We start from the raw sequence: 24,995 nt of genomic DNA, 5'->3' as shown, positions 1-24,995 counted from the left end.
GACTGATTATTTTAGTTGATTAATGTAAAATTTATTTAATCAGTATGTGCAGTACGTGTTTGGAATTAAGAAGCTATTTTTATCCACATAACCGTTCAGTCAGTGTGTTGAATAGCGGAATTTGGTTGTTTTGAGAACTCTACAGAGTTATAAATGTCGATTTCGTTTAGAGGACATTGATACGTTCAAGACCACATTTCTATGAGTAAATTATTTTATACGGACTGTGGGTAGTGTAGGTTATATGATGGAAAACGTGGCTTCTACTGGGTGTATTATCGGCGGTAAGTTTTAGCCACATTCCACAAATTAGTGTTTTCTCGCATGCCATAATTTTCACTGGACTTTCTCTTTCAACAGACTCATTTCAATGCACTCTGTGCGATGCATTGTTCACAAAGAAGGCGAGATACGAAAGCCATTTCGGCACCAAAAGGCATAAAAGTAACGTTAAAAAAAAGCGAAAAGATTTTCTCGATCATGGTAAATACTCTGGTACTTTCATTATCCGAAATATTAAATTTAATCTTTGCTCTTTAGGATTCGGCTATGTGTCTTCATTATCACCACAGGTACGTCGCCAAACGTTTGCCTTTCCAAAGCAATTCCTGGAACGTTTTTACAGATTAACGGGGACCTCTACGACTACTCCGACTATAAAGGCTCCCGAGAGGTACATTTTCACCTCCTCCCTGCATAATTCACCAGAATCTAATCACTAAATTGCAGATTTTTCTAAAGAACTGTAATATCCAATTGCCTGAAATGTCGCGTTCCTACATTCTCTCAGCGATAGCCTATTGGTCAGTAGATTTGGCCCTCAATCCCTCAGTGATGGACTTCAAAATTAGCCTTGAAGACAGGATTTCCGACTACTTCGGAGAGGCAGTGGTGGAGGTCAGTTTCTCTGAGCTGTACGCAAAGGCTTCGCATTCAGTTCTGAGTTTGATGCATTTCCAAAACATCGAGTCCAACGTCGCAAGAACCGTAGATTCGTTTAAAGAAGGCCCATTTAGTTATGAAAACATCTTAAGGGAGATTGGGAAGATGAACGTTCAGCATAAACCAAATCAGAAGATCAGCTATTGCGTCTACAGCACTTGCCAACCTGGATTGCACTTGGACGCCCTAATTACAATAAAGTACTGCAAGAATTGCAGGACTGCTAAGCTTATTTGCGGATGCGAGTTTGGCGTCGATGAGGACTTGGTGGTGAAAAGTTGCTACCTCAAAAAAGAGAGATTGGCGTTGTTGAATACCTCAGACTATAACGAGGACATATATTACTTTTACAATGAAAATCCTGGTACGTATCCCCTACCTAAAATCTACATTTATTTCAAGCAGAGGCGGCGAAAAGAATTTCTTGAACATATTACCAGCCTTATAGCCAAGCAGTTGTACAAATGCAGTGCAGCTCAGGTAGCTGAAGACTACCTCCTCCAGGTTTCTCACTGGGGCTTAAAAAAGGACAGACTGTTCAAAGTGACAAAGGAAAATGTCTTGGCCACACTAACAGGATTGCTTCTCGAACCCTTCAGGCTCACACCCTCTTTAGAGCGTAATTTCACAACCCCAATTAAAAAGTTGAAACTTTGGGTGCAGGCCACCAGGAGTGTTGACGTCACAGTTTTGGGGTCACAGAGGGACTTAGACAAGCTCATCATGCCTTACAACCTAATACTCGGCAAGTTGCTGGATGTGGAGGTTGTTGAAGAGAGCATTCAACTTCCAAAGAGAGCTTTAAAAAACATGCGCAATCTTTTATTGAAGTCGTATTTGCATGAGGAGGATCAGGGGAGTAGGAGTTTTCGGTTGGAGCTGTTGCAAGAGATAGGATGGAAGGCAGGTGTGGTGCCTTTGACCCTGCAGGCTGAAGACCCAGAACGGGCTAAAACCGTGGTTCGAATTTTGGAAAATATCAAGAAACAGGGATTCTTCAGGCGGTACGTCTTGGTCACTGAATATGCCCAAAGTGTGCGAACTCATCAAAAGTATCTCAGCATTTTCTTCAGTTTAGATGACATTCGAGACAAATTAAACGATTTTTTCCTGGAAGAAGTTAAAATAGACTTCGCAGGGGAGCACGTTAGCTTGCAAACTATCGACCAAACCGATCTGCTGTTCAAGAAGACGATCACTCCTTACGAATTTTTCTGTATGATATTGGAGAAGTCGCACATAAAGTTAGACACAACCACTCGAAACAAAGATATAAACTATAAGTTAGTTCTGGAGTCTCAACTGTTCAACAAATTAAGGGACTCACTGCAATTGGAAGATGATAAAGGGCGAATCATGCTGAGGGAGCTAAGTCCAACGCTATTTAAATAGATTTTCCTTGAATTGTAGTACCGTTCGAGTCTAAATATGTAAAAAAAAACAATATATTTTTCAGAATTAAAAAAAAAACAAGAACTTGTAATTTTTATATAGCACCACTTGCGACGTTGCCACAATCAAATTTAACTTCATAATAGTGTGGCAACAATGAGCAAAGTCTAAAAGAAATACGAGAGGGAAATGAAAGTTTGTCTATGTGGCAAATATTAAAAATTAAGAAACGATTAAGTCATCAAACAAAAAGATTAAGAAATACGATTAAGAATCGTACAAGCTCTCCGTTAATATTTACAGATATATTTGAATGTAGACACACCGCCTTAAGTTTCATTTGAAAGCATGTATCCTTAACTTTTAGGTCAACCTTCGTATTTTCTCTAACCTCCTGAAGTTTGTGCAGCTGTTTTTGACATTCTAAGTGGCAGATTTGCAAAATTTTAAACAAATAATGATAATTAAACCCAAAATCGCAAGTAAAACTGTTTTTTTCAAAGTAATTCACTTTCATTTAACTTAAAAACCCCTTAAAATCCATTATGGACCAAAACATCCTACAAAAAACAGCCCAAGACTACAGTAAATTCATAACGAACACCAGTTTAGACAAGAAGGTAAAACACTTTAGTAACTCCCATAGAGCACTCAAAATACATCTGAAAAATCTTCTCCAGCTGGAACCCATCAATGCTCGCATAGAGGACTTGTTAGCCCGTATGGAGGAGTTCGAAACTATGTTCACCTTCATTCAACCTGACGTCAAAGACTCCTGCGACATCTTAAAATCAATGCTCGACTACAAACCGGAATTCGAGGATTTGTGTGAAAAAATCGACTGTACTGTATTCCTAATAGAGCACATCAAGAACAATCTAGACTCATTAGAGGCGAGAATTGAAGAGGAAGAAACTCAGTTGGGGGTGGAGGGTACAAGTAGTAAAGTTGCAGAGAGGGTCACTAGCATCTTGACTCCCCTTTTTGTGAGTTACTGTTGATGATTTTTGAATTGTCACTAATGGCTTTTGTACGGTTTAGAAAAAGGTTTCTGCAGAAAAGAAGGGTGGTACCTTGACAGAGATGTTTAAGACTGGAGAATATTTTAAGTGACTGTGCCAACTAGGTGAGATTTTCAATAAATGTTTTGAAGAAACTGGTTCTGTTACTTCGCCAATATTGCAATATTCCCCTTTGCCTGACTACACATAAAACACTCATGCAGTGGGAACGTTTGTAACAATGCAATTGTGTCTTCATATGAACCTATACAGCTAATGGATACGTGAACACTAAACACAGACAATGATTCGACCACACATATAAACGTAATTTGGTGTGCGTCCGAACGTTTTGAGTCGCCACTTCAATCAGACGTTTCCATTTTCCTCTTTACCCTTAAAATATCTCCGCTCCGCTCCTCGTTTACGATAACCTTGAAACCAATTTCAGATATTTCTCAATTTAAGGGTAATATGGCGAAAAATAAGGCGAATTAAATAAATATTACATTCGGAACAGTATTCGTCTATCGTCCCCATTGGCAAACTGCTCAGGTTGGTGGGAGCGGATATCTCGACTCGCGGTAGACTTTCTCTTCAGTCTTCGGCTGTATCTTTAACTGGCGAACCTTCGAAATGCGAGCGAAATTTAAGCAGTTTTATCGTACGTGTTCGTGAATCATATTTCGGACTGTTCTAATTTCGAGCAAAAAAAAAATGTTTCAACTTTTTACTAGTTTGTTTGATATTAAAAACGCTCGGACCCATGCGTGGTGCTGTGCGTCTTGAACACCCACAGAGAGTGCGTTCAAAATGAGTGCTGGCTTAGTTTCACTTAGTATTGTTTATTGTGCCATTTTAAGCTGCAGCGCCCTGCAGTCAGGTTCGTAGCCACTGAGTGGCAACTTTCTAAGTTAATCGATGCAGGTTTCGTGTGACTAACACCCAAAGAAATTAAGCACAAAGTTTCGGCTCCTTTGGCATTCGTCCGTCCCGACAACGTGGAAATTAATAACCCACGCTGCTTGCCGAGAAATCCTGGCTCCGATCAGTTTTAATTGAATTATTTGGCAATTAATGCTGAGATGTATTGATTTAGTCGGACGAGTCTTGCAAAATTCCTCCGGCTACTTTGAGTGCTCTTACTCATCTAGGCAAGGTCGCAGGATTACGTGCATTACAGATGTGCATGCCTTGAACAATAATGTGCGATGCAGACAAAGGGCATTGACACACATAATTCGTTTTGAGCTCACAGACTTCTAATAATGATGTAACAGCTGCTGAATTTTGGTCCCAAGTGCTATCACGACGTAAAGTACCCGGCCGCGCGTTAATTAAGTCAATATTGAATTTATGTTACTGCGATTTTTGCACGACACGAGATCCTGTTGCCTTACATATTCCGTCACTGGAATTCCACATTATTAATCAGTTCTAATTTTACGTTGACATGATCTTTCCGTGTTCAAATATTCGCTTTTTTTTCTAATTCCAGATCCGCCACGCCATAAATTAGAAAAACAACGATACGACGGATGGTTCAATAACTTGGCACATCCGGAATGGGGTTCCGTAGGTAGGTGACAATTTGGGTTCGGGAGGACCTTTGGATTGACGCTAGGTTTCCTGCTGGATTGGGTCGGGTTTTTCGATGTTTATTAGGGCGGTTTTCAAATTTTTACATAAAATGTAGCTTCGAATTTATCCATCGTATTAAGGATGTATTGCGCTTATCAGCAATGGTTCGTATCGTCAAAGCTACGGAGGACCGTTTCCTTTGGATGGCTGGCAAGCACGATTAAACGGTCAAGGACAACCAACCGTTTAGACATTCGCTGGACTTTAGTTCTGCCGAGTTTTCCCAATTAACTTATTAAGGGAGAAAGGCGGGAAATGATTCGACGATCAATTCTGCACTTCCGGACGCAAAGCTCGTTCAGCGATCATCTTCCGATTTTCGAGTGTTTTCGCGATATTCATGGCCGACTGTGATTTTTCCGTCTTAATTCATCATTGACACGTGACTTAGCAATGATTCATCGCACTGTTAGTCGAGGAGGCTCTGGAAACAAATCCATAACGCTTCGATTGTCAATAACAATGACGTCCCGGAATTCATCCCGTTTCGCTCGCGGAAAATATCAAGTTTCGAGCGATCCTGCGGGAAAAATGTGGAAAAATCCGTGCGGAGACGTGGGTTAATTGCTTGGAAATGTAACGAGGGGTGGTGCGTGGTCTTTCCCGACTGAAATCAGGTAGGAAACTCACTTTGAAATTTTGATTTTATCCGACAAAACCAGAAGTATTGCGACATTCACGTTCGATATTCCGAGGGCCCGCGAGGACCGAGCAGCAGCTCAAATGTGCCAACGCAAAAGTCAGAGACGCACGTCGGGGCGGCCACTGCTGCAATGCTGCGTCGAACGCAACCCAATGCCAAACTGCAAAACCGAAGAAAATAAATTAATAAAATTTACATACTCTGAAATTCAAAATCATCGTCGAGCAATTTCGATGCGAAGACTGCAAATGAAATTTACGTATTCAATAAAATTCCATCGAAGTTCTTCACCGTTATTGCTGTTCTCGTATCTGTATATTGCAATTTGCCTCGCCTGTTAGATGTCTCCAAAAGAATATTTTTTTCCAATATGAATTTGATTTCATCTTTTATTCCACCGGTGTTTTTCCTTCGCCTTGAACGACTTTCGCAGTAACATCACTCATCAGATTTCCACTTTAAAGTATACCACCATTGCACCGGCATTCAATTATTCTACGCTTGTTTAAGATATCTCACACAATTACATTAACGCACCTGTTAATTTGCTTAGACTGATGTTGGTCAAGAGGATATGTAAACAAGGTCGCGCCTATAAGAAAATTATACGTCTTCACACAGATTTTACTTCGGTTATGCAATTTTCTAATTAACATCGGTGCTTCAGTAAGATGGAAACCCGCACAGTAAACCTTCGCCGATCAATCAAGTCAATGGTAATTTATTGACGCCTTGAATCGCCATCCCCAGGTCTAATTTAGTCAACGTTTTGTTGCATTTTTTCAATTGAATTCAGGTAGCCACCTCACTCGGAGAGCGCCTCCTGCGTACGCAGATGGGGTTTACATGCTGTCGGGCCAAGACAGACCCAGTCCTCGCACCCTTAGTAAAATGTTCATGAAGGGGGTGGACGGCTTGGGCTCCATGACGAACCGAACAGCCCTGCTGGCCTTTTTTGGTCAGTTGGTGACGTCCGAGGTGGTGATGGCCAGCGAAAGCGGGTGTCCCATTGAAATGCACCGCATTGACATTGATAAATGCGACGGAATGTACGATAAAGAGTGTAAGGGCAATAGGTACATTCCCTTTCATAGAGCCAGTTACGATAAGCAGACAGGGCAGAGCCCTAACAGTCCCCGAGAGCAGGTACGTGTCTGTGCCTGTTATATCGAGTTTACTAAACTTTGTGTCTACAGCTCAACCACGTCACCAGCTGGATTGACGGCAGTTTCATCTATAGCACTAGTGAGCCTTGGGTGAACGCTATGCGATCCTTTAACAATGGCACTTTTCTCACTGACGAGAACGGAAAATTGCCAATTAAAAACTACAAAAAGGTGCCGTTATTTAATAACCCGGTGCCCCACATGATGAAGATGCAGAGCTCTGAGAGGCTGTTCTGTAAGTGCACTCCTAGATTCTCAAATTGAAAGTGAAGTTTTCTCATTCGGCAGTGTTGGGAGACCCCCGCACTAACCAGAACCCGGCCCTTTTGACCCTAGGACTTTTATTCTTTCGCTGGCACAATGAGATAGCGAATCGAGTGCAACGCTCCAATCCCTCATGGAGCGACGAGGACGTGTTCCAGAGAGCGCGTCGTATCGTCGTCGCAACGCTGCAAGTACACTCACGTCCAAATTTGTGGTGAAGGTTTTTCAAAACTTGTTTTCGTCGTCGTTGCAGAATATTATCTTGTACGAGTATTTGCCGGCCTTCCTTGGAGAACCACTGCCCAAATACAAAGGATACCATCAGAACGTGCATCCGGGGATAACCCACGTGTTCCAGAGCGCAGCCTTCAGGTTCGGGCATTCACTAATCCCGCCAGGGCTGTATAGGAGGGACTCAAAATGCAACTTCAAAACCACAAAAAGAGGACACTTAGCTTTGCGATTGTGTACCACGTGGTGGGACTCGAATGTCAGTATTTGAAAATTTATTCGTCAATTTCCTTTTTCATAATCATCTGGAAAGATCTGAATTTTTAAACATTTCTTCTAGGATGTTTTGACTAAGACCTCTATTGAAGAGCTCTTAATGGGCATTTCGTCACAACTGGCCGAAAGAGAAGACTCTGTTCTGTGCTCAGATGTGAGAGAGAAACTATTCGGTCCTATGGAGTTCTCCAGGCGGGACTTGGGGGCATTAAATATAATGAGAGCTCGCGATAACGGGCTCCCCGACTATAACACTGTTAGTACTTCCATGGATTTATACCTTAATATATTTACTTTTCAAAATTCTTCTTCCCACACAGATCCGAGCGTCTTATGGGCTTACAAAACGTTCCAATTTTACGGAAATCAACCCTCAATTATTCAAAGAGAAACCGGAATTATTGCACACCTTGATCTCGGCTTATAGGGGGGATATAAACAACGTAGATGTCTATGTAGGGGGAATGTTAGAGAGTCTAGGACACCCGGGAGAACTTTTTAGGACAGTAATCAAAGAGCAATTTGCTCGCTTAAGGGATTCTGATCGGTTTTGGTTCGAGAATGAAGCCAGCGGGTAAAGCTCTCCTTACTGGGGAAAAAATCGATTTTCATCAGTACTCAATTGCAGGATTTTTACCAAAAAAGACATAGAGGAGTTACGGCGCGTGAGTTTATGGGATGTGATAGTAAACAGCACTGCGGTGCCCCCAGAGGCGGTGCAGAGAAATGTGTTTTTTTGGCATGAAGGTGATCCATGTCAGCAACCAGGGCAGTTGAATGTGTCTCAAATGGAGCCCTGCAAAATGATTACCGGGTATGATTATTTCGAAGTAAGTTTGAAGTATTCTGGATTTGGGTACTTCTACATCCTACAAAACGTCGCCAATAAAGCAAGAATTTCTATTAGAAGAGTTTACACAAAGTACGATTTCTATTCTAGGGTAACGAACTGGTGTTCATTTACGCATGTGTCTTTCTTGGTTTCGTTCCTATCTTGTGCGCGGGCGCTGGGTACGGTGTCGTCAAGTTACAAAACCGGCGCCGACGCCGCCTCAAAACCAAACAAGAAGAACTCACAAGGCGCAACGGTAAATTACCAGTCGACGCCATTACAGTGCACGAATGGCTGCACGCCAACTACCGGCGCCTCGTTAAAATCAAATTCGGCCCCGATTCTGCCATCCACGTGGTAGATCGCAAAGGAGTCACTTTACGCACCCTCAGCTTGAAACACGTGGACTCGGTATTGGTGGAGGAATCGCTTGATATAACCGCGGCTAAGAAACCGATGCTGCTACTTCACGTGCCTAAAGATCACGATTTGGTGCTAGAGTTCGACTCTGTGGGGGGGAAACGCAAATTTTTGGCCAAACTGGAATTGTTCCTCAATTCTAACAAGAAAAATTTTTTGCTGACGCAGGTAGTCAGAGAGATTATGCTGGCTAAAGCTGAGACTAAACAGAGGCGCGAAAAGAAGTTGGAGCATTTTTTCAGAGAAGCCTATGCGTTGACGTTTGGGTTGCGTCCAGGGGAGCGTCGCCGGGGCAGCGATGACACCATGGATGGGGAGGTGGTGACGGTGATGCGCACCTCTCTCACCAAAGGCGAGTTCGCCAGCGCTTTGGGCATGAAAACAGATGCAGTGTTTGTGACCAAAATGTTCAATATTGTGGACAAGGACGGGGACGGCCGAATTTCCTTTCAGGAATTTCTGGATACGATCGTGCTATTTTCCCGCGGTAAAACCGACGATAAGCTGCGTATCATCTTTGATATGTGTGATAACGATCGGAACGGCGTTATAGATAAGCAAGAGTTTTCAGAAATGCTGCGCAGTCTAGTTGAGATCGCCCGTACCACCAGTTTGTCAGATGACCATGTGACTGAGCTCATAGACGGCATGTTTCAGGTAAATATTGAGGAACATTTTGTAAACTTTACTTTAACTTCTTTGATACACTAATGATATTTTGTTCAAGCGGCAAAATGTTTTATATATGTTTGTGACTTGCTATATACTTTTTAATCTCCCTACGTATTTTCCTTTGCCTCAGGACGCGGGGTTACAACACAAAAACTATCTCACATACCAAGATTTTAAGGAGATGATGCGCGAGTACAAGGGCGATTTCGTGGCCATAGGTTTAGACTGCAAAGGCGCCAAACAGAACTTCCTGGATACTTCAACCAATGTAGCGCGCATGACCAGTTTTCATATAGAGCCGAGCATTGACAGTGATAAGTCTTTTTTGCGCTTAAAATGGGACAGTTTGACTACCTTTCTCGAGGAGAATAGACAGAATATTTTTTATTTGTTCCTGTTCTATGTGGTGACCATCGCCCTTTTTGTCGAGCGCTTCATTCGTAAATAAAATATCACCAATTTTTTTAACAAAATTTTAATGCTCTTTCTTTACAGATTATTCGTTTATGGCAGAACACACAGACTTGCGTCACATAATGGGAGTAGGCATTGCGATCACTAGAGGGTCGGCAGCTTCTCTATCTTTCTGTTATTCAATGCTCTTGCTCACCATGTGCAGGAATTCGATTACGAAATTAAAGGAGTTTACGGTGCAGCAATATATTCCTTTAGACGCCAATATACAGTTCCATAAAATAGCGGCGTGTACCGCTCTTTTCTTTTCTTTGTTACATACTGTAGGCCATATTGTCAATTTTTATCATGTGTCAACGCAACCACTAGAGAATTTAAAATGTTTGACCAACGAGATTCGATTCCCATCCGATTATAAGCCGGGAATTAGCTTTTGGCTATTTCAGACCATCACAGGTAAAGTCGATTGTTGTTCTAAATACGTAGACATTGAAAAGATTTGAAAGAATTATTTTTAAGATATTCTATATACCCACACAATAGTAGAATCAAGACTTTCAAGAATCGCCTACAATTTCCTAATTTTCTTTAAATTTTGTTATTCGTGCATTCGCCAGTCGAGATTATTCAGGTCGACATTGACCCAAAATTTCCATATGCCATTGTCAAGAATATGCAAATATCGACTAAACAATTTTGTTTTAGGAGTTACTGGGGTGCTCCTTTTCATCATTATGTGCGTCATCGTAGTCTTCGCGCATCCCACAATTAGAAAAAAAGCTTACAAATTCTTCTGGTTCACCCACAGTCTCTATGTACTTCTATATGCCCTTTCGCTGATCCACGGCCTGGCCCGTCTAACCGGAGCGCCACGCTTTTGGATATTTTTCATCGGACCAGGTATAATTTTCACCTTGGATAAGGTGGTCAGCATGCGCACGCGATATATTCCACTGGACGTACTGGAAACGGAGTTGCTTCCCTCCGACGTAATCAAAATCAAGTTCTACAGACCTCCAAACCTCAAGTATTTATCCGGGCAATGGGTACGGTTGGCTTGTACTGCTTTTAACGACCGAGAGTTTCATTCTTTTACTTTGACGTCTGCTCCACATGAGAATTTTCTGTCGTGCCACATTAAAGCTCAAGGTAAGCTACAATTTTTTGAAAAGAAATTACGTTAAAATAGAATGTAGGGCCCTGGACGTGGAAGCTGCGTAATTATTTTGACCCTTGTAACTACAACCCTGAGGATCAACCTAAGATCTTGCTTGAAGGGCCCTTTGGAGGGGGCAATCAAGACTGGTACAAGTTCGAGGTGGCCGTTATGGTAGGGGGCGGCATTGGAGTGACCCCATACGCATCAATTCTCAACGATTTAGTCTTTGGAACGTCCACTAATCGCTACTCAGGAGTGGCGTGCAAAAAGGTAATTTATTTATTAGTAATCGTAAGTTATTTAAAAATATTTTTCCCAGGTGTATTTCCTGTGGATTTGCCCTTCGCACAAACATTTTGAGTGGTTCATCGATGTCCTTAGAGATGTAGAACGGAAGGACGTCACAAACGTGTTGGAAATTCATATTTTTATCACACAATTTTTCCACAAGTTCGACCTAAGAACCACCATGCTGGTAAAACTGCTATAACAATAAGTAATTTATACATTTCAATAATTATTTTTCCAGTATATTTGCGAAAATCACTTCCAGCGCCTGTCAAAAACGTCTATATTCACCAGTTTGAAGGCAGTTAATCACTTTGGAAGACCGGACATGACGTCATTTTTAAAATTCGTCCAGAAACGGCATAGTTACGTAAGTACGCTGATTTTTTCCTCACCAGATCACTCAAGAAAAGTTTTTAGGTAAGTAAAATAGGGGTATTTAGCTGCGGACCGAGGCCTCTTACAAAGAGCGTGATGTCAGCCTGCGATGAAGTTAACATGGGAAGGAAACTGCCTTATTTCATCCATCACTTCGAGAACTTCGGTTAAATTAGTGGTAAAATAGTCCTGTTTTAATTTATCTTGTAATGTGAGTGTAAATGGATGTGATTTTTTTACAAAGTAAACTATAGACATTTTTATAAATTATAGAATAATTAAGAAACCTCTAGCAGTGGTCAAATCACGAACTGTGCCTTCGCCATAATGTCAAGGAAGATCGTATATTTTTAGTATTAAACAACATAACGGATGAAGTACAAGAAAAAGAGGTACTTCAATTAATAATCACCGTAATCTTTCCGTATTTTTAATGTGATATGTAAACCTCATCAAAATATAATAACTACAGTACAAAAATAAAAATTTAATACAATACAATATTCACTAAACACTGCGTTTACGATATCCTATTCATGCTACTTTCTATTTTGTTGATTGGTAAAAATAAAATCATAAATTACAGTAATATCAGGCCAATCTCCATTTTACCAAATTAAGACGTTTGACCTAACTACTACCTAGTATCTACTTTTAAGATACAAATTTATTCTCACTTGATTCTCCCAGTGACCTGCCTTGACTGCTCTCTTTGTCGAAGCTGCCGTGCAAATCTGAGACTGCTGCAGACACTTGATACACTCTGGTATAGACGCCTTGCAACTCGAGATCTTGATTGGATATCACATAACATTCTAAGGTAAAAAATGCGGTTTTACAGATGTTGGCATATATGACAAATGTTTTACCCGGCCTGTCAATAACCAGCTTGCGGCAATAAATATTAACGATGGATAAAACATCGTTGTTTCTATCGCATACCTCGTCGTTCTCTCGTAAAAATGCGTCCTTGTTGCATTTGAAAAACAAGATTGTTGAAGTCCATTTCTCGTTGTCAATTAACATGCAAAGATTGTCGACTAAATTATCAGAAGGAACAATTCCGCTTGCTGAGGGATTTCCGACCCCACCATCGGCCTCCATGTCTTCCAAAGCCCTGTTGACTGCAGCCTTCACTGTTAAAATATCCGGACTTACATCCCTAAACTAAAAACGGAATTTATTTCGTTCGATTTCTTTGCATACCCTCACCTCTCCGCTCCTAAGACTGCCGTGTAACGATGCAATCATCTTATTCCCGGCTTCAACTAACAAAATCAACTGGAAATACAGCTTATACAAGGCTTTGCCCAAATCCACCAAATACTGCTGATGCTGAAAGTCTGATTGTTGTCCGCTCAGCTGTTCTAGCTTCAAAGTGGCCTTAACAGCATCGCAGTACTACAAGCTCTCACTTCGAAACCAAACGCCAAGAGTGAAGCATTAAATTTACCATAATCGCCTGATCTCTCTTGTCGCAGAAGGTTTCTAGATGTTCTTGAACCTCTAACATTCCAAATTTCAAGGCTTCATAGAACCTAGAGTTTCCTAGAGCCATAGTATTGAACCAAATCACATTTATCGGCAACACCCTGTAGCTAACCACATCCACCATAGAGTCCAACCTAGCTGTGAGGAGCTTTATTGTCGCTTGACTCCCTACAGTGGATTGCGCCATGTTCAAGCAAGATTCTTTGGTTATTTCTATTGTGGAATGGCATATGACCTGAAGTGTTTTATAGATAATCATATAAGCAAGAAGAAAAGAGTGCTACACGCACAGTGACAAGTTTCTGGAGCTGATGGAAAAACTGCAGGCAGTTCGCGGGTGTGGACAAATTATTAGCTTGCACAAAAGAATTCCAACCGTCTAAAACGTCATTTTTGGCCGTTCTCACATTGACCAATCCCGGCAGATTCGGGGAAGCATTACATGGGGTTACATCGCCTAGATCTCCCGCGCTAGAGCCGCTGCAAGTTGTGATAAAAATACCAATGTAATCACCACAATGATAGGTAGAACTACTATTTACTTATCCTGTAATCTTTCCTAAAACACAATCAATACGATAAAATTTAGCTGACCTGGTGTCCGAGCGAGCGCTGGAAATCGCCTGCTGCTCCCTCAAAATTAGCGACGAAGGCGGGAACATGCCGCTGCTCTCTGCATTGCTGTTGTCAAATTCTGGTGCGTTTGCCATTTCGTCCAGGGGAGATTCCGATTCCACTTCATCATCAGATGATTCTTCAGTTAAAAGTGGCTGAACACATATAAAATACATTAAAACCGAGTTTTAAGGTAGTATGAAACACATATAACAGCAGACACTCACATTATGATTAAACGGACACACGTGTACCTTTCTCACGGTCAACACGGGCGTCTTTTCGCTGAGACTATCCTCAGGGCGCACGCCTTGCCCCTCCTCTTCCCCTTGGCCGAACTGGTGGCGACGTACACCCCAGTTGAAATTATCCGTACTTTCACCCTGTAATTACCCGAGTAAAACCTCTTCTTGGTAAGAATATATGTGATCAAACCTCAATGCTTTCGCTCTCATACTCCAAAAAATCGAAATCTTTGAAAACCCCGAAATCAGTGGCGGCATCCTCTCGTCTAGAGCTGCCGCTCATGTCATTAATTCCACCGGACATTTCCTCGGTGCTTGACGCCATGCTGGATTGACGTTCGATTAAATCGGAAGTTTGACTGAAAATAACAGAGGGGCTTTTGGGAAGACCCACGCGCTGACCACACGTAGTTAACAAATTGACTAGGCACTCTCGGACGCGTCCCTGGCACATCCAAGGTCTTTTCCAGCCGCTCTGTGAAGTCACATCTGCCGGACTTACGGAGCATGACCTTCGGGGCGTAACTGCAGATTTGGCTTTGTCTCCAGGTTCTTCGGAAGGTTTGTTGAGGAATCGGCGACCGATGACCGGGGTCTGAGATACGTCAAAGGTGAATTCCATGGTACGACCTAAAGTTATAAACTAGTTAAATTTGCACCGAAAGGAAATTCGGAAGATGTAAAGAACTTGAAAAACATTGAATTATCCCCAAAACTCCCATTCCCCAATGGCGTCTTCGCCATTGAAAATTCTTGACAATGGCGAATTCAAAATTGCAAAAGAAGGACGATGTCACGAATGGCCTTAAATATATTTATATTAAAATTTAAACCTGAAAACGAACACTTTCCCAACTCTAAATTAAATTTAGAAAATACACTATAAACTTACCTGGCAGCTCCTTTTTGGCAAATACGCTATCCTCATTGAAAGTGGGCGGATGAGGTACGAAACTCGAGTGACTGTCCCAGTAAGTGGTCATCGACGTAGGGGGCGCCACTAGAGCACTCGATCTACTAACTACCAACTTCAGAATCTTCAACGCCTCCTTCCAGTGCGCCCCCTCCATGTATTTAATCACTATACGTAGCAAATCAGCACTAATAGGTTGCGCGGCTGCCGTTGCCAGATCTACATAGTGTAGGGCACAGTGAACTATATTCAGTATGGGCAGCTGCAGATTGCCGGGACCCTTTTCGAGCATCTCCACTAGAAAAGAGAGGATCGCCAAACCTAGATGTGCGTAGGTGTCCAGCAAGTATTTGATGACGCACTTAGTCCACTGAAAACTTTCTTTGCTAAAAGTACGGCGACTGTATAAATTCATCACGGTGCCCAGATTCTCTAGTTTTTTGCTCTTCTCAATGCTGACCTAAGGCGGAAGAAGTATTGTAAAAATTTTAAAAGACAGTGATGCTCACCTGAGCGATATTTTCTGCCGCCCTAATACACAGTTCATTGGCATCCTCGTAGTTGAGAAGCATATATGGGAGGAGCGCTATTACGTTCATTGGGAAAGCGATACTTTGAGACGCATCTACGACTACAAAGTTCAACAACGGGGTGAAGAGAGAGAGCAGCTCTACTGCCGGTTCATAAACGTTGGGATGGGTGCAGCCCTGCAGAAACAATCAAGTAAGTCTAATGAAAATTCAATTTAAGAAACAAACTTTGAGCAACAGCGCGTGCACTCCTGGGAAACCATTCCAGCGCAGCTGCTGCTGCAGTTTTTCAACTTTATCTCGCGCGTCTGGGCGATCCAATGGTAATCGATGCATCACTCTTGAGAGCAGTTTCACAGCAAGAGAGAACTCGTGCTCGTAATCAGACTCCAAGAGAGATACAGCTAGCCAAAATAACTGCGCCAATATCGTCAGTTTATCGTCTTGAGTCGCAGAGTCTCCTATACGTATTAAATGAATAGGAATCACTGAAGATATTAGGAATACTGACCTAACATCTTCAGGCTCTGTGCGGAACGCGATCGGGATAGATTAGATGCAAATTTGGCACGATTTTGATCGCCATCCAGTCCGTTTCTGGCTTTCTTGTCGTCCCCAGTGAGTGTCCCTTTGCGTAGCCCGTAGGACACTGAGTAGCTTGTACTTCGGGCGTGACCAACTGCAATATAGAAAACTCATGTAATGCGCAACTGAATTAATTTAGCTTTCTTCTTAAGGTTTTTACTGTTTTCTTTCTTAGAAACGCTCTCACATCTCCCAAATTTCGCAAAAGTTTTATATTGTAATGAATTTGAAGTTCTTGGCGGATGCGCCGTTCAGTTCAACTTATACCAAACTTGTTTAAGTTTAATTAACACTCACTTGAAACCGAGTGATTCAAAAACATCGGAGTAGCAGTCACCGGACTTCCGTCTGGTTTGTTCTTGAAAACCCCCGCGTCTTTATTATTAAGATTTGGCGTCGATTTAAAAATTTCTTTGGTAAGGTCCAGGGGGCGAAAATCCGACTCTAGAGAGTCAACTGCGGCCTCCAATGTTAGCAGCAATTCCGTCACGTAACCTGAAACCACCTTTTTTTAACTTCCTCTTTTCTAGCTGAACTTAGTAGAAGAGTACCCTGCATGTCTTCCCCCTGCTCGGCCACAGTCTCTACCAAACGACTGAGAATATCCGAGAGCATTCTTGAAGTAATGGGCACTCTCAAAGCTCTGAAAATCTGTAGAGATCTGCCCGCATAGTGACGTGAGGAGCAGCTTAAGCCTGCGTAACCAACAATCAATAGATGCTCTAAAATTTGAGAAAATCACTCGCCTAATTGCAGGGCTGTTTGCGCCCAACGCTCGTTGATGTGTGCATTGGGCAAGGAATCTCGGAACACCCTGAGGATGTACTGTAGCAAAACGTCGATCTGCTCCGCGCTTTTAATGGCAAACACCTTAGCAGTTATATCTTCGTAATTCCAAAGCGGAGCCTGCTTTGCAGCCAGGAAATCCAGCATTGACTTAATCACCGCGGCTGTTGTTAGCTCTGGTTTACAACGCGGATTTTCCGAAGGTAAAACTATGACTGGGGGCAAAGAATTTTCCTTTTCATCACCTAAAAAACCTCTTAAAATCTCCAAGAAGCGAATAAATACTCTCGACTCTACCGGACTCTTCATCTTTAGATGAAATGCTTTGCAAATTCCCTTTACTTGCAACCTCAGTTCCCCCAATTAACTGACTGTACAAAAACTCGTCAAATGTGGTATCCGCTTCGGTGAAGACGTGGCTGAGCACCGGTAAAGAAGGTGTGGTAAGTCCTAGCTCTAACTGTCGGGTGCGGCTATTTAGCAAAATGTGCGAAACTGTGAGGTGGTCGTTGTGCTGCGCCAACACCACTAACAGGTTCGTTAGCAGTTGCTTGCAGTGTTGGTAGACGATGGAGCGGGTGTGGTCAAGACCCAAAAACAAAATGTGTAACATCAGGGGGACGTGGATTGCCCAGTCGATCTCGATGCCGTCCACGAGGATGTCACAAAGAAGCATCACCCCCACGTTACACCTGAGGAAAAATAGAAAATTTGAACCTCAAGATGCTTAATTTCTTGTGCCTTTCCTCGTTTATTAATCATACTAATTATTGCTCACCGATGAAATCCTGAAATCGGCTGCGAAGTGTCGGGTAAATACTCTGTTAAAGGAGCGAAATATCCTCCAAATTCGGGCATTGGGAGGGGATGGGGCTGAGGAATGTCCACCTTCCCTCTTAGCACTATTTCATCACAGTTCGAAGACTACTCAAAACTCATGTATTATGAAAACAACAAACACATGCACCAAATAAAAACATACTTCTTCCAAGGAATTGCTGAGCTCGTCGGGATTTCTCAGCTTTTCCGAGCGATTCATGCTAAAATCCGTGAACATGTTCGCTCCGGGCTCACATTTTCCTACCAATTTCGAAGGGTCTTCACCGCTATGCCTCTTAGTGTGAATCGTACCCTTTTCAATGCCTGCGAAATCGTTCAATTTCAGCACTAATTAGCATCTTTCAGAACATTAAAACATACTAAGATCATTCCTGCTGCTGCTATCGCTCTGCCCGGCCACGCCATTGGTCCCATCCGAGTGGCTGGAGGCTTTTCGCATTACGGTTAAACGGTAAAATGGTGGAGTTTCCGTTCGCTCGATCAGACAATTCAACGTTTCCACTGTTTGAAGCTCCACCATCATCTCATCCAGCAGTCTCACTGGTTGAACACGAGCCAAATACAAAACTACCCGTTTCGCCTGGGGATATTCAATTAGGAAACGTAATATTTTGAGTTTTGACCATATTTACGTAAGGCAAAAGCTCCACTGGAGCCATCCCTGAGATAATGATCAAATAACGGATGATTACTTTCATGTTATTAGGCCAAGAGGTGCACAAAGTGCCCCACACCTCTTCAATTTCCTTAGGGTGCCCATCTCCGAATTTAGCAGTTATGTAGAAAATGTTGTTTAGAACCATTTCAGTTGCTTCGGCGGAACCCCAACCTTCCTTTCTTTCTGCCATTTCACCCCCTGCATAGAACTGATAGACGTTGGGATGGGAGGGCGCCACATTGGGGTCCACCAATTCCATGTTATGCAACCAGGGAAGCAGATATTGAAGCAACAATTGGCGCACTTCTGGTCGCGCAGTTTGGAACCTATAGGTAACTTCTACAGACGAAATTATTAAATTAAGATTAAATCAATAGAGAGTGTGCTAACCGGAGAACATGGGCATGGTAAGCTCAGGATGCATCAATGCTAGTAGCCTGGATAAGTGCATTTGCGATCTGCAATAAGATTGGCTCAAAATGGCGTCTAATGTATCTCTCCCTTTATCTCCTTCGGCTGCAACAGTCACTCATTAAAACACTTCTAAAAACTTCGTCAAAACCGAACCTAAATCTCCTTCCTGCAAGGGTGCAAGAGTGCCGAAGAACCTTTTGTCGAGCAGCTGCAGCAGCTGCAAAGCTGTGTCCCTCACACTCTGCCTGGGACATCCAGTATTCATCAAAGTTACATTGATTATAGCTGTATAATGGTCGCAAGGATACTCCCTAATGATAAATATATTTCGTTTCGAAGATGAGTTACTGAGTTAAACTTACCTGGCACTAAAAATCGTGGCTAGAGCTAGGAAACAGCAGTCAGCAACTTTCGGAGACCCGGTAAAACATTTATCCACAATCCAGTCTAAAAGCTGCGGAACATCTGGATTAGATTCCAGTAAAAGCACGACAGTTTCCTGAGCTAAATTATAAACTTTCTCATCAGGGCTGTTCAGCAAGACATCCAGCCACAGATAATAGGGACTCTCCTCGGTGAGGCTGTCAAAGCAGGGCCCGCAGCAGAGTAATGAACTCATTGCTTGAAGAGACACGAACTGCAAGTCTGCATGCTTTTTATTGGACATATCTCCGTCTACTTGGGAGATTTTTGTATTGGGGAGGCTGTATTTGCCTACCCAATGAGTTAGCAAAACAAAGAGACTCTTGTGGAGGTCCCTCTTTAAAAGGCTCCTTTGGGCATCCACTGAAACATGTATCATTCACAGTAATTTCACATGTTAAACAAAAAGAAAACATACGGCTAAAATTCTTAATCATCCTCCTTAAGAAATTGCAAAAATGGTGAGTCAACTCTCGCACCGCACTTGAGTTTTTATCGAGTTCATTCTCCAAGTAATAGCGAACTCCCTCAATAAACTCCACTAAACAAGGGTGCAAGGCCTGCGAGTCTTTATCTAAAGCGCAAGAACTATGCCCACACATTATAGCTTCAATAATTCATTAATACTTAAAACATATACCTTAATCCGAAAGTTCCATTTTCAGCTATATACTCGAGTACTCTCACTAGCTGAAGTCGCAAAGCATCTCTCCTGCGCCTTCTCCTAACATTCTCCTGCTTCTTATCTATGGCCTCTCGTATGTAAACCGTGAGTTCCTCCAGCAAGTCCCTGAGGGCCGAACCATTGATGTTCCCCGCAGCGTAGACCGCAGCGTCTCGAATATCGGTCACTTCGCACCTTAAATGGGGCACTACTAGCTTGTAAAGAGCCGCTGGCGATATGTTTGCCGTCGACGATTTTGCATCATTCTTTTCTTGACTCAGGCTGTCCGGACAAGAGCTGCAAGGCGAAGAATATGTTAATTTGCATCTGATGAAGGTATTTGTGGACAAGACATTAATAAAAAATCAAAATGAGTGATAACATTGATCCAAAAATAAAAATTTGAATGACGCTGCTTACCTCAGACTTAAATCGGGGCTGGCGCACCTTACAACAGGGTTACTAATGTGAGGTACCACCTTGAAGGCGAATGTGATATAGTTCTTCCACAGATGCATGTAGGCGTCTCTTTCAGTCGGCAGTCTCTTTACTGTTGTGGCACTCCTAAGCAGAGAAGCCCTGTTGTCGTTTAAGGGACTGAAATATCACAAAAATCAACACATTCTCCTAAAGAAGTTCTAAGAAACTAACGTAGGATCCACCACAGAATAAAGGGTATTCAGCCTGGTAAACACTATAGGCCATGAGTGCATGGTCATCACTGGGCATAAACTGAGAATCTTGTCTTTTTCCAAAAAGCCGAAAAGGCATAGACTCCAAGGGTCCACTACGTTAAAGCTTTTGTTTGAGCCTTCTTCTACGAGACCTATGGTCCATGCAGAGGAATTGCGGTCTGACAGCCTGAAAGGATGAAAATGAGTGGCCTGAGACTACCAAAAAAAAGGGGACTTAGACCATTGGAAATCCACACTGGCCACAGCTTGAATGGCGGCCTTCTCTGCGAGTGGCAACAGAGGCAAACACCGCTCGAGCACACAACTGCAGTTCTGGTCCAAAACATCGATAACAGGGACGTTGTCTGAGCACATCAGTAACTTAAGAAGACCTTTGACTTCCTTGAGGATAAGTACAGACAGGCGTCTCGAAGTTAGACTGAAACAGGAAAATGGTACATTTCGTGCCGATTTCCTTACAAGAGCTTACCGGTAATTGCTTAAAACCACCACAGCTAAAGCTTCAACTAAATGTAGGACTGAAGACAAGGGTTCGGATTTTCCAGAGGCCTCAGTCTTTTTCGTCAAGTTCGGGTCGGGAGTACTGGCCTTCATTTCACTGTAGTCTTTGGCTGCAAATCCCATAAACTTCCTGATAAAGAAATCCTCCCGAATCCTGTTTCCACCCACCAATTCTCAGAGTACCCGTGGTGACTGGAATATTCAAAAGCGCGGACTTCCATGCGCACAACAAAGTCAAAATCATCTTAAGGCCATGATCCAATAGCTGGGGAAACGTATCCAGTACGTCCTTTGCTACAAACTGCGTAAGCCCCCACAAAACGTCTTGCCGCCACTCGGGGAAGTCCACTACAAGACTTTGGAGACTACAATAGGACAACCCGCGTAGCTCTTCGTCCATGTGGACCGTAAGACGACTCAGCAAGTCCACCAGTTCACCGCTGGTCATGCCATCTGGGATTAACCTGTAAGACGACTATAGAAACTTGTAAATGGATCCGGAAAACCGACCTGGGTACTGCTGCTACGCAAGTCCTGAACAGCTCAATCCTGGGCTTCCTCTCTCCAGTGATCATCTCATCAGGTTCTTTATTGACATTTTGAGTGTTGGTCTTCATTAAAGGTCTCCCATACTGCGTATCCAAGGCTCGTAAAATATCTACAAACACCCTACGGACGTGAGTAAAATAAGCGTTCATTCCGATGCTCTTCGCGGTGTCCTCAGTGAGCATTTTATTGAGGAAAGTCTTGCGCACCCTCAAAGTGTTCCCGCTGGGCAAAACCCCTACAGATCGGGGCATAGGAGGATCTCCTTCTTTTTGCTGCAAACTGTCGGCCACCACCAAAAAGGCCCTCAAGCCTATGCTCATTCGCTCGGGGGTTAGAATCATCTTGATGGGCCTTCCCACTGACAGTAGATCAAAGACGATTTCACGCATGGCGAAATCTAGTCGCTCTTGCGCGATAAACTGGATGATCTTCACAAAAATGTTCAGTGGAGTATCGCGAGGAACTACTCCTTTGGATCCTTTGGGAAAGAGGGAATTTACAATGCTCTGCAGGCGAGATTGAGTGGCTGAGTTACTCTCGCATTTGATTCTTATCATGTACACCCAAAGGAGGCGATAGAGAGACTCTACAACGAGAAATATAAAGAGAAGTAATACCTAGAGAATAAAGTACCTAGTGCCACTCTGCACATCTTAGGGTCTCGATTTTTTAAGTGGGCGAGACACATGGCGAGGAAACAGTGCCAATACTGGAGGAAAAACGTCTTCTGACTCACACACAGGAGGCATGTCACCAAGGGAAAAAGGGCCAATCGATGCTTGGCTTTAGTGCTTGCATCCACGGTTTGCGAATAAAGCATCTCCACGAAATTCTTCAAACACGGAACGTTTACTTCATGTTTCACTGCCTGCAAAAAACATATTCAAATTAAGTTTGATACCTGGCTCTTGGATCAGTGACACTTACTGCAGCTACAGGCACTAAAATCTCTACGAACAGTCCAGCCAAAGCATGCTTAATGTCCTTTTCTTTAACCTCGAGGAAGTACTGCGCGCACTCCTGCATAAACTGAAATGAGGCCTCAAACTCCTCAATGGGGGCCATCTTAACTCGAAAAAACTTCATTCCCATCAACAAGCTGATGATGCTTTGGGTAGTGGCTGGACTGGGTTCTCTTGATCTAAGCTCCTTTAATTCGGCCATAAACCGTGTTCGCACAGAGGTGAATCGACTCTGAGCCAAAGCTCCTATTACTTCTGCATACAAGTCACAGATCATATGAATGTTTGCGCTGTTGGGGTTGTTCTGAATGCTGCCAAGATGTGGGGATTAACATTTCGGTGATGCTAAAATACTACCTGGCTCACCCTTCCTGATGTTTAAAGTGCTTTAATGCGAGATTTTCAATGTACTGAACCAAGTCTTCGTGCCCTGGATGAAAGGAGAGCTGTTTGAGCACCTCAATTAACACCAAACAAAATATAAATTCCACCGCTAAATCTCTTTTCTCCTTTTGTACATCTGCTTCGGATCTTTCAGGTGTTTCTGCAGTGTTTCCTGCCACAATATTAATAATGCTCTTCTGCTTAATATCGCTACGTTTGTGCTCAGGGTTTGACACCTCAGACATCTGTCTCTCATACCATGAGAACAGGGCAGTCAGAAGGGAAGGCAAGCAGTGTTCAGCAACTGACCCAAATGCACTTAAAAGCTGATCAAACTGGGCATCTTCACCCCTTTGCAATGTCTTTGATAAGGGTTTTTCTTGAGGCTCTGCCATGACACTTTCAATCTTCTTCTCCACAAGTAAAGTGAACTCTTGGAACAAATTCCGCATAATGAACTCCCCTGGACGGATTTCGAGTTCATGATTTTGTTCTAGCATTAACAAGTGACTGACTCGGTCTTTCTGTGAGCTCCAGGGAAGCAACATGTTGCGATTGATGGCCGAGATGTTGAGGCTCTTTTTTTCTGTATTAGAATAGTAATATTTGGGAAATTGAGGACAAATAAAAAATTTGGCTGTTTTAGGGGTAACTTCAGTGTTCGGTGTATGAATAGAATGTTTTGTAGCACATTTAATGGATGAAATAAATGAATTTTAGACACTATGAAATTCAGTAATTTTTTGATAAATATTTGAACATTTTTAACCCATAAAAGTCTTAAATTTGGTTTTGCAGGAAGAAATTGATTTAACTTAAATTCCAAAACTAATATACTGCTTGGACATGGCAAAACACCATATCCAATTATAATATTAGGATTTACAAGAAAAGCTGACAAGTTTCAAACAATACAATGAAAATCCTTCATAATTTAATTAAATTTCCTCAATAACATGTGAACTAAACTTACACACTTAGCTGCACTTATATATAATAAGGAAATAATGATAATAAGAGGGCATTTGTAAACGATTTCTGGATGTTAAGATGTTTGATAGGAAATTAATTGTGGAGATATCAGCCGATAAAACCAAGGCTTAGTAAATCAATAAAGTTAGAGTGATTATAGTCAAAAACTAGTAAAGTGGTTTAAAAGGGAATTACTTGCTATTTAAATAATATTGAAGTGTTATCTCAACATGCAACCATCTGTTAATATAAAGAAATTTATATTAATAAAATACCACCTAAATTGGTAACAGTTGCTAGATGGTGAGCAACTCTAAACACTGGATTAGCTCTATCTAATTATGTCTGGAATTAGCTTCAAACTTTGCTCAATTTTATGGACTGATACTGGTGACAATTGCAATATAATTGATCTTACCGAGAGCCATATTATTGGGCACAGAACACCCATTTTCACCCTCACTTCCTGCACTTAAAGCATGTATTGTCGACTCAGAGAGAGTACTTTTTTCAGTGTGGACTGAGGTGTTGTCAGAATGACTATCTGAGCAAACACTTTGAGAACATTCAATGTCTGAATCATTGGACGTTAAGTCTGGAAGAGACGTCATTATTAATGCTCTTCTAGACAAAACATTTATTTTAATCAAATCAACATTGATAGAGTCCAGAGGATGGGAGGTGTCTGCAGTACTCAGCATTCTATGAGGAATACCAACCTGTATCTTGAGCTGAGGAATCGTTCTGATGATCTGACATGTTTACTGATGATTTATTTCAATTAATAGGGGATTTACATGTTTGAATTAAACGATTTTCAGCATAAAAATGTAAGAAATACTAGTAATTTGTATTGAAACGTTGAAAATACCGGAGACATAAATATTTATGTGTCAGTGTCACTGTCAATGATATTATTACAACTGTCTTAATAACATTCAAGAAGGAATATCATTAAAATGAAAATCACTGTTGCGAGTAGTGCTATCTAAAGAAACTTCTAATGTTTTATTTATTTGGAGTTAATGTGTAAAAATATGTGCGAATTT

General features: G+C 42.1%; 4 protein-coding genes across 7 annotated transcripts; 3 read left to right on the top strand and 1 right to left on the bottom strand.

The window, feature by feature from the left end:
- The first annotated feature begins 87 nt into the window (after positions 1-87).
- LOC136349408 (uncharacterized) lies at positions 88-2,626 on the top strand. The gene is made up of 5 exons (XM_066300942.1): positions 88-284; positions 361-483; positions 541-572; positions 626-673; positions 730-2,626. Exons 1-5 carry the CDS (start codon positions 245-247, stop codon positions 2,332-2,334), a joined length of 1,848 nt encoding a protein of 615 aa, XP_066157039.1. The 5' UTR covers positions 88-244; the 3' UTR covers positions 2,335-2,626.
- Positions 2,627-2,770: 144 nt separating this feature from the next.
- Positions 2,771-3,369, top strand: Blos4 (biogenesis of lysosome-related organelles complex 1 subunit 4). The gene is made up of 2 exons (XM_066300943.1): positions 2,771-2,954; positions 3,015-3,369. Exons 1-2 carry the CDS (start codon positions 2,880-2,882, stop codon positions 3,333-3,335), a joined length of 396 nt encoding a protein of 131 aa, XP_066157040.1. The 5' UTR covers positions 2,771-2,879; the 3' UTR covers positions 3,336-3,369.
- Positions 3,370-3,928: 559 nt separating this feature from the next.
- Positions 3,929-12,231, top strand: Duox (dual oxidase). 3 transcript variants are annotated; one of them, XM_066300936.1, is made up of 17 exons: positions 3,929-4,218; positions 4,834-4,918; positions 6,420-6,765; positions 6,816-7,020; positions 7,074-7,240; positions 7,303-7,539; positions 7,621-7,812; positions 7,877-8,130; positions 8,185-8,386; positions 8,497-9,465; positions 9,611-9,920; positions 9,976-10,350; positions 10,600-11,043; positions 11,091-11,323; positions 11,373-11,528; positions 11,583-11,711; positions 11,762-12,231. In XM_066300936.1, exons 1-17 carry the CDS (start codon positions 4,149-4,151, stop codon positions 11,888-11,890), a joined length of 4,503 nt encoding a protein of 1,500 aa, XP_066157033.1. In that variant the 5' UTR covers positions 3,929-4,148; the 3' UTR covers positions 11,891-12,231. The 3 variants fall into 3 exon arrangements, with proteins under 3 accessions (XP_066157033.1, XP_066157034.1, XP_066157035.1); XM_066300937.1 differs by lacking the exons at positions 3,929-4,218; positions 4,834-4,918 and adding an exon at positions 5,460-5,593 and having other exon boundaries at positions 6,416-6,765; XM_066300938.1 differs by lacking the exons at positions 3,929-4,218; positions 4,834-4,918; positions 6,420-6,765 and having other exon boundaries at positions 6,881-7,020; positions 7,074-7,236.
- On the bottom strand, positions 12,187-24,836 carry fry (Protein furry). 2 transcript variants are annotated; one of them, XM_066300934.1, is made up of 36 exons: positions 24,666-24,836; positions 24,365-24,541; positions 22,957-23,560; positions 22,556-22,901; positions 22,262-22,496; positions 21,590-22,214; positions 21,248-21,543; positions 21,048-21,189; positions 20,799-20,996; positions 20,535-20,744; positions 20,304-20,480; positions 19,860-20,180; positions 19,638-19,807; positions 19,159-19,582; positions 18,950-19,107; positions 18,773-18,898; positions 18,357-18,721; positions 18,085-18,304; positions 17,867-18,027; positions 17,663-17,808; positions 17,182-17,576; positions 16,845-17,129; positions 16,650-16,793; positions 16,396-16,593; positions 16,025-16,192; positions 15,742-15,974; positions 15,493-15,690; positions 14,963-15,443; positions 14,261-14,700; positions 14,053-14,208; positions 13,805-13,980; positions 13,501-13,690; positions 13,173-13,445; positions 12,932-13,120; positions 12,589-12,886; positions 12,187-12,534 (listed from the first exon to the last, which is right to left on the bottom strand). In XM_066300934.1, the coding sequence occupies exons 1-36, from the start codon at positions 24,703-24,705 to the stop codon at positions 12,374-12,376; spliced, it is 9,126 nt and encodes a 3,041-aa protein (XP_066157031.1). In that variant the 5' UTR covers positions 24,706-24,836; the 3' UTR covers positions 12,187-12,373. The 2 variants fall into 2 exon arrangements, with proteins under 2 accessions (XP_066157031.1, XP_066157032.1); XM_066300935.1 differs by having other exon boundaries at positions 14,080-14,208.
- Positions 24,837-24,995: the final 159 nt, after the last annotated feature.

Source organism: Euwallacea fornicatus, chromosome 37, assembly GCF_040115645.1.
Source record: "Euwallacea fornicatus isolate EFF26 chromosome 37, ASM4011564v1, whole genome shotgun sequence".
Classification (NCBI taxonomy): Eukaryota; Metazoa; Arthropoda; class Insecta; order Coleoptera; family Curculionidae; genus Euwallacea; species Euwallacea fornicatus.
This window is presented reverse-complemented; position numbering and strand designations above follow the sequence as displayed.

Coding starts and splice junctions, on each gene's coding strand:
- LOC136349408 (XM_066300942.1), top strand. CDS start 245: ATGATGGAAAACGTGGCTTCTACTGGGTGTATTATCGGCG. Junction 285..360: donor TACTGGGTGTATTATCGGCG/GTAAGTTTTAGC, acceptor CTCTTTCAACAG/ACTCATTTCAATGCACTCTG. Junction 573..625: donor TGTCTTCATTATCACCACAG/GTACGTCGCCAA, acceptor ACGTTTTTACAG/ATTAACGGGGACCTCTACGA.
- Blos4 (XM_066300943.1), top strand. CDS start 2,880: ATGGACCAAAACATCCTACAAAAAACAGCCCAAGACTACAGTAAATTC. Junction 2,955..3,014: donor ACACCAGTTTAGACAAGAAG/GTAAAACACTTT, acceptor AATCTTCTCCAG/CTGGAACCCATCAATGCTCG.
- Duox (XM_066300936.1), top strand. CDS start 4,149: ATGAGTGCTGGCTTAGTTTCACTTAGTATTGTTTATTGTGCCATTTTA. Junction 7,021..7,073: donor GAGCTCTGAGAGGCTGTTCT/GTAAGTGCACTC, acceptor CTCATTCGGCAG/TGTTGGGAGACCCCCGCACT. Junction 11,529..11,582: donor ACCTAAGAACCACCATGCTG/GTAAAACTGCTA, acceptor TTATTTTTCCAG/TATATTTGCGAAAATCACTT.
- fry (XM_066300934.1), bottom strand. CDS start 24,705: ATGTCAGATCATCAGAACGATTCCTCAGCTCAAGATACAG. Junction 20,997..21,047: donor GTGGTTTTAAGCAATTACCG/GTAAGCTCTTGT, acceptor TTCCTGTTTCAG/TCTAACTTCGAGACGCCTGT. Junction 17,577..17,662: donor CCGATTTCAGGATTTCATCG/GTGAGCAATAAT, acceptor ATTTTTCCTCAG/GTGTAACGTGGGGGTGATGC.